The sequence below is a fragment of the Zalophus californianus genome, chromosome 5 (genome assembly GCF_009762305.2).
Source record: "Zalophus californianus isolate mZalCal1 chromosome 5, mZalCal1.pri.v2, whole genome shotgun sequence".
In the NCBI taxonomy this organism is placed as follows: Eukaryota; Metazoa; Chordata; class Mammalia; order Carnivora; family Otariidae; genus Zalophus; species Zalophus californianus.
Genome location: NC_045599.1, coordinates 126,122,644 through 126,134,005, shown reverse-complemented (window position 1 = coordinate 126,134,005; position 11,362 = coordinate 126,122,644). Strand labels below are relative to the sequence as shown.

Genomic DNA, 11,362 nt, shown 5'->3' with positions numbered 1-11,362 from the left:
AACTGAATGCAATTCCTATACATAGAGGGATATTCTGTGCCATATTTGGGGAGCAGACGGATGTTTCCTAAATCGATAAAGTCCTGGGAACTGTTGTTATCACAGGACCTAAGTTTCCAGAGCTTCATAGGGAGGTCCGGGATCTTCAAGTGAGGTTTTCATAACTATATTTTAAGAGGGGCAATCTTGAGAAGGGAACTGTGAGAAGTGAAAACCACAGCATTAGCTGTGACCCAAAGGCAGGCTCCATGTCTGACCAGCAAAGGAGGTACTCTACACAGGAGGGGATTCAGCACAGAGAACACAGGTGGAGTCCTGGGAGGGTCATCCCTGTCTAGCTGCAGGGTGGAGACCAGACTTCCTGAGCTTGGAGGTGAGGTGAGAAAGAGATACAAGAGGAAAACCCAACATGGAAGTACTGGCCAATATCTTATGTCATATCATGAAATGTGAGAAGGGGCAGAGAGACTGAGAGGTGTCAGACACCGAGGATGAAGTAAGCATGGCCCTGTGTCTAGAGACAGAGTAGGGAGGATGGTGGGGCTGTCTCCTGAAGGTTGGGGTCTGAGTGAGGAGACCCCTGAGCAGAGGCAAGTCAAGAAGCCGAGATCAAATTCATAGACACAGAAGTAGAACTGGGGTGGCCAGGGTGTGGGGCTGGTGGTGGGAGCAGGGATATGAGGAATTACTGTTTGATCAGCATGGCGTTTGAGTTTGGAAAGATGAAAATTGTTCTGGAATGGGTGGTGGTGATATTTCCATGATAATGTCAATGTGCTCAATGCCACTGACTGTACAATTACTGGCTAAGTAGTAAGCTTTACAAAATATATATTTTACCACAATTTGAAAAAATAATCCAAGATTACTTCATAAGAATTTCCAAACAGAGGCAGAAACAGTGAGGATATATTTCTGCACCACCCTCAAGTACCACCAGGGGTGTCCTATGCTGGGGAAAGCCTTCTACAACCAGTGGCTCCCCAAACACCCATCATGGATGCACCTCCATCAGGCCTTCTTCAGCTTCCTGGCCCCACACAGCCACCTGGCCACCATGCCCAGCAGCTTCCCACAGAGCCACAGGGTGCCCAGGGTGACCAGCAGCAGGAACAAGAAGACGTCCAGCAGGTACCGCTCATACCACGGCTGCTGCAGGCCGTGGGGCTTGAGGTGTGCCGCACCCCCGGTCTGGAGGATGTGGTCGATCCAGCCCACCAGCCTCTGAGCAGGGGTCAGGGGGTGGGAGCGCCTGATGATGCTGGCGGCCACTGCTGCTGACTTGTACCTGTTGGCAGAGACAGAGGCAGGGTGTTACTCATGTGCTCTCAGAAGCCTTAGAGACCTCGTATCACACACACACATTTTCATCCGTATGACAAAAGACTCAGTTTCAAGAAAAGTGATTAGCTTGGCCTTGTCACAGACTAACTGGGTCCCATTGAAAAGTTCTAGCTGGTCTTTCCATGCAAAGATCCATGCCTAGGGCTAAAAGTGTTAAATTATAAAAAGGTGACTAAGCTGTAAGGACAAGTCTTTACCGAAGGACACTTACGGTATGATAAAGGAAAAAGTGTACAGGAATATATGGGGTGTAACATACACCCGATTCAAGGTAAATGTCCTTGGGACCCTAATAAGATATTCGGTCCATCATGGTTATCTCATCATTTTGCTGGATGGCAATTTACATAAGAGAACATGGGCCCTTTTATTGACTCACTTAACAGAAATTCATCCCAACTTACTTTTGTGGCAGGCCCTGTGCTAGGCCCTGGGAACACAGGGGAAAACAAGAGACACACTGGGCTGTCCAAGGGAGCTGACTCTCTACTTTCTAGGGGACAAACAATAAATTTAAAGAGAAAGAAATGGGTTAGTTAATGATCCTGAGAAGTGTTAAGAAGGAAAAATGAATTATGATCGAAGAGGGTGGGAGAGGGGAGCACATTTAAGACTGTCACACAAAGACCTCCTGCCTCTCTGAGGGGAGGACGTTGGAGCTGAGTCCAACTGTATGAAGGAGCTAGGTCTGTGAAGAGAAGGGAAGGATATCCTAGGAAGCAGCACTGATAAACCGTCTGAGGCAGGAAACACTGTGGCATATTGGGGGACAGGAAGGTGACCTCCTGCTCAGTGTAATTCTACTATCAGTAGTCCCAAAATATAAGACCTGTCACAGACCCTATGTAAGTAGGTCAGAGTCCTCACAACCCTTACGGAGAAATTGTTCTCAACATCTAATCTGAATTGCCTAGACTTGCTCTCAGAGTAAACAAGTCAGCCGTTAGCATTGCACACATACTATTCCACATCTTGGAAGCTTCAGCTTTTATTGCAAAAAAAGTGGCACACAGTGCCCTTTGTGTTGGATGTCTTCATTCAGCCTAAGTGAACACAAGCCCGGAGAGCTCCATACCTCTTGTCTTCTATGACTTCCTTCATCTTCAGAGCCAATGTCTTTGCCTTAACCTGCTTTAACTGGATAGACACACCAAACTTTTTGGCTTCTACTCGGACCAGGTTTTCAGCCTGTTCTCCAAGGACAGGAATCCCTACCATGGGTACACCATGTTGGATGGCCTCCATTATGCTATTCAATCCACCATGAGTGACAAAGAGACGGATCCGTGGGTGAGCTGTTGCAAATCAGGAACAAAGCAGAATATTTCAGGGTGAAAATTTTCAGAACATCTTTTGAAAGTATCAAGGGCAGAAAAAAATACAAAGGGATCTTAAAGTATGTTGGAGAAAATGAATTTGCTGAATTAGCTTAGGGCACACTCAAGGGCACATATTCCCCAAGATACAAAATTCTGGTCTTGTCTCCATACAGAGATTCCTCTAAATTGATCCATCTAAGACTCAGACCCCAGGGACAGCTGCTGAGAATAGTACTAAGCACAGCATTTTCTTCCATCCATCCATTCGTCCATCCATCCATCCGTCCATCCATCCATCCATCCATCCGTCCATCCATCCTTATCTACCCACTCTGTCTCTCCCTTTGCTCCTCTTATGTCTGTTATCTCACTGTTACTTTCTCCCAGTGTCACTCTTTCTGTTTATATGATTTACTATCTCTGTCTCTATCTCTCATTCTCCAGATCCCATGCTTTCCCTTTCACTGCCCATTCATTTCCCTCTTATCTGAAGGCTAACACTTTTACTGGCATCATGTGGCAGTCATCAAACTTACACTGTATGTCCTTTCTCCTCAATTTCACAAGAAATCCTCTAAAGTAGGCAATGATGGACCACCCATCTCAGTATTTCCAGTTCCTATGTGCTCATCTCACTCTTATTTAGAGAAAACTAAAACAAGTGCTAATAATGAAGAGTTCATCTCAAAACTGCTTCTCAATAGAGATGTGCATCAGAATCTATTTGTGTTTCTTTGAAAGTCAGAATCCTTTTCCCTATACCATGTCTTGTGAATAAATGTGCAGAACCCTCCATCTTAAGTTCTCAATATGTTTGTGAGCCATAATCTTGGGGATGAATGTCTGATATAGACAGTGGTTATGGCACTGAGGGGCTCCAAAATGTTGCACAAGGCCAAAGGGGTGTGAGGAGCTCTCTTTTACCAGAGAATGTGATGAACAAAATAACCAGCTAAGGCTGAGAGGTTACTCAGCTTGACACTCAGATGTTTTGGCACACCCTTCAGACACTGTCAGCAAAACTTTGTGAAAGTATGAGTACACCTTTTGGGGCAAAGGAGAATGAACCAATGTGTGTGAGAGTGTTTCTATAGTGCCATGGGGCCTAATAGATGCTCAAGACTTAAGGGAAAACAGTGGCAACATATCCCTTGGTATATGATCGCAGAATCCCTAAACTGTCTTTGACTAAGTTTGGATAACCTTGTTGAGTGCCAAATATGGTATGGTCAAAAGAGCCTGATGACAATCACTTCTGGAAGCAGGTATCCGGACTGCAATAGAAAGAAAGAAGAAAACATGGCAGTTTTAGCCATTTGGGAAGCATAGTCTGATTTCCCAAAAACACCAGCTGGCTGCTCCATTCCTGTCCTCTGAAGATTACCTTTAGCTACCAGCTGCCCTTTCTCATGCTCATGGGGTTGCCCAGTGTAAACCTAAAGATAATAAATGGAAAGAGAGAAGTAGAGCTGAACAGTCCTTACCCAAGAGGTCATTCTGAGGAAGCCAGTCCACAATTTTCACATTTGCTGCCAATTTGACGTCTTTGGGCCAATGAGAAGGATTACACTTCCATATCACCCCTTGAGACAGATGAGCAAAGGCACTGTTCATCTCCCTGAGAACTTCTTGGGACTGACAGATGCTCACCATGGAGCCCAGGGCCACAAGGACAAAACCAGAATCTCCAAACTTGGCAATGAAATTCTCAAATTCCTGCAGAGAGGTAAGAAATGAAAGGTGAACACAGTTGCTCATGAAAGCCTAGACAGCCTTGAAATGAAAGTCAGCTATTTACTGAATACGCCCTCCTGTCAGTGCCTAGAGTTCACTGTCTTGAAAAGTTTCTCATAGTCTCTGGAGAGCTCAGTGCCCTCTGCTCATATCTATTGTGTCTGGTGGCCTTGAAGTCATTTTTCTGAGATCTCAGGACACATCCTACCATATAAACACTTTCAATGATCACAAATGAATGTGAAGACAGCTGTAGGTGTCCAACCACTACCACAATAACTCACATTGCCCTTGAGGCACTCAAAGCACACTGTAGCACCAACATCTAAATCCAGGCCTTGTGTGTATAATAATGTTTTATAGAAGAGGAAAGTGGAGATGGTGGGAATCTCTTTCTTCATTGAAAACATGGTCTCAGTACCAGGGTCATCCTCATCCCTCCTTCTAGGTGTGGGGAGATAGGGTCATTTAGGAGTGTTCCAATGCCAGACCAGAGGTGCTAGTGCCTGGGAGAGTGCCAGTTGCTGTCCTGGCCCAGTAGGGGCAGCATGTCTTCTGGAGGCTGAAGTAGATGCTGGGGGAAATGTCTCTGTGGTGTGTCTTCTTCATATGCTTATTAGCCATCTGTAGGTCTTCTTTATTGAGGGATCTAGGAAGGTTTTTGCCCATTTTTAATTTATTGGTTTTCTTATTGTTAAATTTTAAGAGTTCTCTGTATACTATGTATATTTGTGTGTATAAAGTGTTTGCATATTTTGAATAACAGTCTTGAACAGATAGGATTGTTCCAAATATTTGCTCTTGTTCTGTGGCTCCTATTTTTATTGTCTTGACAGTGCCTGCCAAGAACAGAATTTTTTTTTAAGATTTTTATCTATTTATTTGAGAGAGACAGAACACGAGCAGGGGGGAGGGGCAGAGGGAGAAGCTCTCCCTAGCAGGGAACCCAATGCTGAGCTCTACCCCATGACCCTGGGATCATGACCTGAGCCAAAGGAAGAAGTTTAACTGACTGAGCCACCCAGATGCCCCCACAACAGAAATTTTCAACTTAGCACACTTATCAACTCCTTCTTTCATAGAACATGACTTAGGTTTTTCATTTAAAAAGTTTTCATCATCATGAAACAGTACATCAAAAACTAATGAAGTACTGTATGGGGACTAACATAACATAATAAAAAAAAGAAAAAATATCAAAGGGACTCCCTAAGTACACCTCCTCCTTCTGCCAATAGTGAAGGTGAAATAAATGCTTTTTTAGATAAATAGAATTGAATTCATCTCCAATGTAAAAAAATAAGTAAAAGTTTTCATCAAACCATAGTTCATTCAGATTTTCTCTGATATCATATTCTAAAATTTTTATACTTTTGTGTTTTATATTTAAGCCTGTGGTCCATTTGAGCTAATTTTCTTGAAGGGTGTAGGGTATGAGTCTAATTTATTCTGTGTGTGTGCACATATCCATTTTTCCAGCACCACTTTTTTTGAAAGTCTATGTTTTCTCTGTACTATTGTCTTTACTCCTATGTGAAACAGCAGTTCACAAAATCTGTGTGCATCTCTTTTGGGGTTCTCTATTGTGTTACATTTACCATTCATCTAATCTTTTGCCAATATCATAATGTCATGATTACTGTAGCTGTATAGTAAGTCATGAAGTTGAAAATGTCAGTCCTCCAACTTTGTTCTTCATTTTCAATATTGTGTTGGTTCTTCAGGATTTTTGCTTCTCTGTGCAAATTTTAGGATCAGTTCATTAATATCTGCAAAATAATTTCCTGAGATTTTGATTGTGCTTGCATTGAATATATAGATCAATTTGGAGAGAACAAATTCTTGACACTATTGACTCTTCCTATCCATGAACATGGACTTTCTCTCCACTTACTGAGTTCTTTGATTTCCTTCATTAGAGTTTTGTAGTTTTCCTCATATAAATCTTTACATATTTGTGGATTTACTCCCAAGATCACATTTTTGGTGGTGCTAATGTGAATGGTATTTACATGTGCTTTTAATTTCACATTCCCCCATGCATTGCTAATATATAAGAAAAGTATTGATTTTATACATTAAACTTGTATCCTGTGACATTGCAATGATTGCTTTCTATTCCAGGAATTTTTATTTTTTATTTTTTGGCCTTTTCAGATTTTCAGAATGGACCATCATGTCAACTGCAAACAAAATAGTTTTATTGCTTTCTTCCTAATCTATATGCCTTTTATTCTGTTTTTTTGTCTCATTACTTTTGTTAGGACATCCAGTATGAGGCTAAAAGATGGCAGTGAGGGGACATACTTGCCTTGCATCTGATAGGTTGTCCTCTCATTTTCTATATAATGTCTTCTGATATAGAGGTTTTTAATCCTGATGAAGTCCAATTTGTCTATTTTTTCCTTTGTTACTCATCTTCTCAATGTCATATCTACAAAATCATTGCCAAGTAAGTCCATGCAGATTTATCCCTTTCTTTCTTCTAAATATTTTATGGCTTTTAACTCTTTAATTATGTCATTGATGTATTTTGAGTTAATTTTGGTACATGGTATGAGGAAGGCTCAAAATACGTTCTCTTTCATGTGAAAATCCAGTGGGATCAGCACCATTTGCTGAAGAGACTATTCTTTCCTTCATTGAATGGTTTTGGCACCCTTGTCAAAACTGAATTGGTCACAGATGTATGAGTCATCCAACTGTGTTCTTTTTCATATTGTTTTGGTTATTCAGGGTCTCTTACATTTCCATATGAATTTGAAAATTGGCTTTTTTGTTTCTATAAAAGGAAGAGGTCATTGAACTGTTGATAAGGATTAGATCAACTCTGTAGATCACTTTGAGTAGTAGTGCTCTCTTAACAAGATTAAGTATCACAATTCATGGCCTGGAGATGTCTTTCTATTTATTTAGGTCTTCCTGAATTTCTTTCAGCAAATTTGTAGCGTCCAGTGTACATGTCTTTCAACTCCTCAGTTTAATTGGATCCTGTTGTAAATAGTTTTCTTAATTTCATTTACAAATTGTTCATGGTTGCTGTATGGAAACACAAATCATACTTGCATATTGATATTTTCCCCTGCAACTCTGCTGGCTTTGTTTATTAAAACTAATAGTTTCTTTTTGGTGTATGAATTTTTTGGTATTTTCTACATAGAGATTTATGTCATATAAAAATCAAACTATTTCTACATTGTCCATTCCAATTTGAGTGTCTTTTCTTTCTTTTTCTTGCCTACTTGCTCTAACAAGGGCATATTTGAATAGCAGTGATATAAGTGGACATCTTAGACTACTGATCTTAAGTAGCACAATTGCAGTCTATCATAATGTGTATGATCTTAGCTGGGAGTGTTCCATATACTTTTTATCATGTTCAAGAAACACCTTTGTACTCCTAGTTTTGTGAGCGTTTTTATCATGAATGTGTGTTAGTTTTGTCAAATAACTTTTCTGCATTTCTTGACATGATGTGTTTTTTTCTCCCATTCATTCTAATAATGTATTACATTGATTTTGTTATGTTAAACCATTTATAAAATATCCTTTATTCTCCTGCAAAAGTCATGACATAAGTCTATTTTGTGTGGTATTAATTAGTATATAGCCACCCATAGATGATTCTTAAGAACTTTCTGATTTAATATCCTAAAAGCGAGCATTAATATACTTTTATCAATTCTTCAAAAACATTAATTTCTTCTTCTTCTTCTTCTTCTTCTTCTTCTTCTTCTTCTTCTTCTTCTTCTTCTTCTTCTTCATTGTTTGGTTGTCCCTAGCTCAAAGCCTTTATTCTATTATTTAATCTGGCTCTATTTGACTCCATCCAACACCACACCATAAGACCTACCATCCCAGGAGATCACTTAATATCAGCTTTGCTGTCTTTTGATAATTAAAAGATCAATGTAAACCTATTTTTTTAAAATTTAAAATAGTAGAGTGTGGCATCAAAATAAGAGGCTCCATGCTTTCATTCCCTAAAAGAAACATTAAAGAAAGAAAGAAAGAAAAAAGAACTAAAGACGGACTGCACCCCAGGCAAATGTGTAACCAGTCTCACCAAGGCAAGCAAATAATTATGAAAACACCTTCTCACCAGAATCCCTACCCCCAGGTGTGGATATCCACATGAACAAATATAAAGTTTGATCCTCAACTTATACCATACAAAAACTCAACTCAAAATCGATTAAAGATTTATGCATAAGACCTAAAACTGCAAAACTCTTTGAAGAAAATATGGGGAGAAAATTTCATGATATTGGTCTTGACAATGATTTCAGTGATATTGCACAATGCACAAGAAAATGAAATATCTAACTCAAAACTAACAAACATTGAAACAAACAATAATAACAAAGAAACTAATTGGGACTACATTAAACTAAAAAGCTTCTGAAAAGCTTCTGCACAGCAAAAGAAACAATCAACAGAGTAACAGACAACCTACAGAATGGAAAATATCTGCAAACTGTATTCCTGATAAGAGATTAATCTCCAAAATGTATAGGAAAGACTACAGCTCAATAGCAGAGAGAAAGAAAGAAGAAAGAAAAAAGAAAGAAAGAAGAAAGAAAAAAGAAGAAAGAAAGAAAGAAAGAAAGAAAGAAAGAAAGAAAGAAAGAAGAAAGAAGAAAGAAAGAAAGAAAGAAAGAAGAAAGAAAGAAAGAAAGAAAGAAAGAAAGAAAGAAAGAAAAAGAAAGAAAGAAAGAAAGAAGAAAGAAAAGAAAGAAGAAAGAAAGAAAGAAGAAAGAAAGAAAGAAAAAGAAAGAAAAAGAAAGAAAAAGAGAAAGAAAGAAAGAAAAAAGAAAGAAAGAAGAAAAAGAAAGAAAAAGAAAGAAAAAGAAAGAAAGAAAGAAAGAAAGAAAAAGAAAGAAAGATCTTATAACCCCATTAAAAATAGGCTAAGGACTGGAATAGACAGTCATCCAAAGACAACATGCAAATGGCAAACAAATATATGAAAAAGTGCTCAGCAACACTAGTCATCAGGGAAATGCAAATCAATTCCACAATGAGATGTCAATTCATACCTATTAGTATGGTTATTATTAAAAAACAAAAGACAACTGTTGAGGATATGGAGAAAGAGCAACTCTTACCTACTATCATTGGGAATAAAAAACGGTGAAGGCACTATGAAAAACAGTATGGAAATTCCCCCCAAAATTAAAAATAGAACCACCATATGATGGAGAAATCTGATTTCTCTTTCTGTACCCAAGCGAATGGAATCCCATATTTATTAAAGCACTATTCACAATACCGAAGATGTGGTAATAACCAAAATATCCATTCAAAAGATGAATGGTTAAATTGTATATAAAATATATATGTATAATGGAATACTTTAAAAAGAAGGAGATTTTGCAATATGGGAAAACATGGATGAAACTCGAGGACATTATGCTAAGTGACATAAACCAGAAAGGCAAACACTGCATGAATTAATTTATCTGAAGCATCTAAAATAGTCAAATTCTTAGCATCAAAAGTGGAAGTTGGTTTCCAAGGTTGGAAGAGGGAAAGCAATGAGGGAAAAGGGTAGCTATTATTCCATGGAGGAAGAGTTACAGGTAAATGAAATAAATAAGATCTAGAGATCTGAGGCACAACATGGTACCTAAGTCAGTAATTATATATTGTACTATTAAAAATTTGATAAGGAGCTAAGTCTAATATTAAGTGTTTTTTACCACATAAAATAAAATTTAAAATATAATACAGTAAAGTAGATTAGAAAATTAAAAATAAATAAAATAATAAGAATGTATATTCTCATTTTTTTGCCTGTCTCACCATATTTCACTCCCTGTTCCCTCTGGCAGGGGAACCACCAATTCTGCACTGAAGAGCTCTGCATGGAGTCCATATTGAGAGCTAAGGTTTTACTTACCTGTGGTACTGCTTTAACAGGTCTGGATATCAAGCCTCCAACATACACAGTGTTGGGAAGCAGGGGCCGAGCAAATTCAAGGGCAAAGTCAGAGTTAACAAACCACAGCTCTGCTTTCTTTAGGAGATGAGACAAAACTGGCCTAGAGCCTTCTGGGAAATGTTCCTTGATGGTGCTGTCAAACGTAGACTGGATTCGCCATTGCTTTATGGAGAAATCAAAGAGCATCAGAAAATTCTTCACTCTGCCCCAGAAGTCCATGTGGTCGGTTAGCAAGGAATTGAATACTGGAACATAAGACACAGGGTTTGGTAGTCCAAGGTCCACACTGCCAAAGCGAGTGGGAAGAATCGACACAAATGGCTTCCCAAGCTTCTCAGCAACCAGGAAAGAACAGAAGTCAAATGCTTCAACAAATACCAGGTCAAAGTTCTCATTTTTTAAGAAATCCATGATATCACTTCTCCTTAGCAAATCACTGCATCGAATCCCCAGTTGTCCCATTAACTTTACAAAGTTGTCAAATGCTCCTCTGTTTAAAACAAGAGTAATGACAAATATTCATTGAAGGTGTTAATTTGACAATACTTAGGAGAATGTTTGGCTCAAAGAAAATATCCCATTATCTGGCAGCAGCCCACCTATTTTACCAGTGTTCAAGGAATACTCTGCTCTGGGTGTTTCTGCTTCTTAAAATGTTCTCACTTCCTCCCCTCCCCTTTCTCTGGCCAATCCATATGCCCACACTAGCAAAGCTAATTTAGGTCCTTCTGCATTGAAAACATTCTCTGTCACTAGTAGATCTAAAAGTCCCATGTCTAGTTGATCCATTCTGTGATGTTCTGTTTAAATTTCATTTGCATACTGACCTTTTCTGAGTGACTGTCCTATTTCCTAACCAAACTGTGAAAGTAACTTCAAGGCATCAATATTCACGATGTAGCCTTTATTTGAAACTGGGTATATCCTAAATTTGACAGATTACCTCACACAACAAACTTTCTAATGGTAATATTAGAATCCAACTTCTAAGCTGAACATGAGATTTACATCTTCCTACCTG

The 11,362-nt window shown here is 38.9% G+C and overlaps 1 protein-coding gene across 2 annotated transcripts in view; it reads right to left on the bottom strand.

Annotated features, from left to right (window-relative positions):
* Positions 1-408: 408 nt before the first annotated feature.
* LOC113928900 (UDP-glucuronosyltransferase 3A1-like) overlaps positions 409-11,362 on the bottom strand; it is a 30,770-nt gene continuing 19,816 nt past the window's right edge. Inside the window, exons 4-7 of one of the 2 annotated variants that reach the window (XM_035727720.1) lie at positions 10,300-10,831; positions 4,148-4,379; positions 2,420-2,639; positions 409-1,288 (exon numbers count right to left, since the gene is read on the bottom strand). In XM_035727720.1, coding sequence (XP_035583613.1) covers positions 1,012-1,288; positions 2,420-2,639; positions 4,148-4,379; positions 10,300-10,831 — 1,261 coding nt within the window. In that variant the 3' untranslated portion in view covers positions 409-1,011. The remainder of the gene's footprint in view (positions 1,289-2,419; positions 2,640-4,147; positions 4,380-10,299; positions 10,832-11,362) is intronic. The other variant, XM_035727721.1, reaches the window with a different exon arrangement.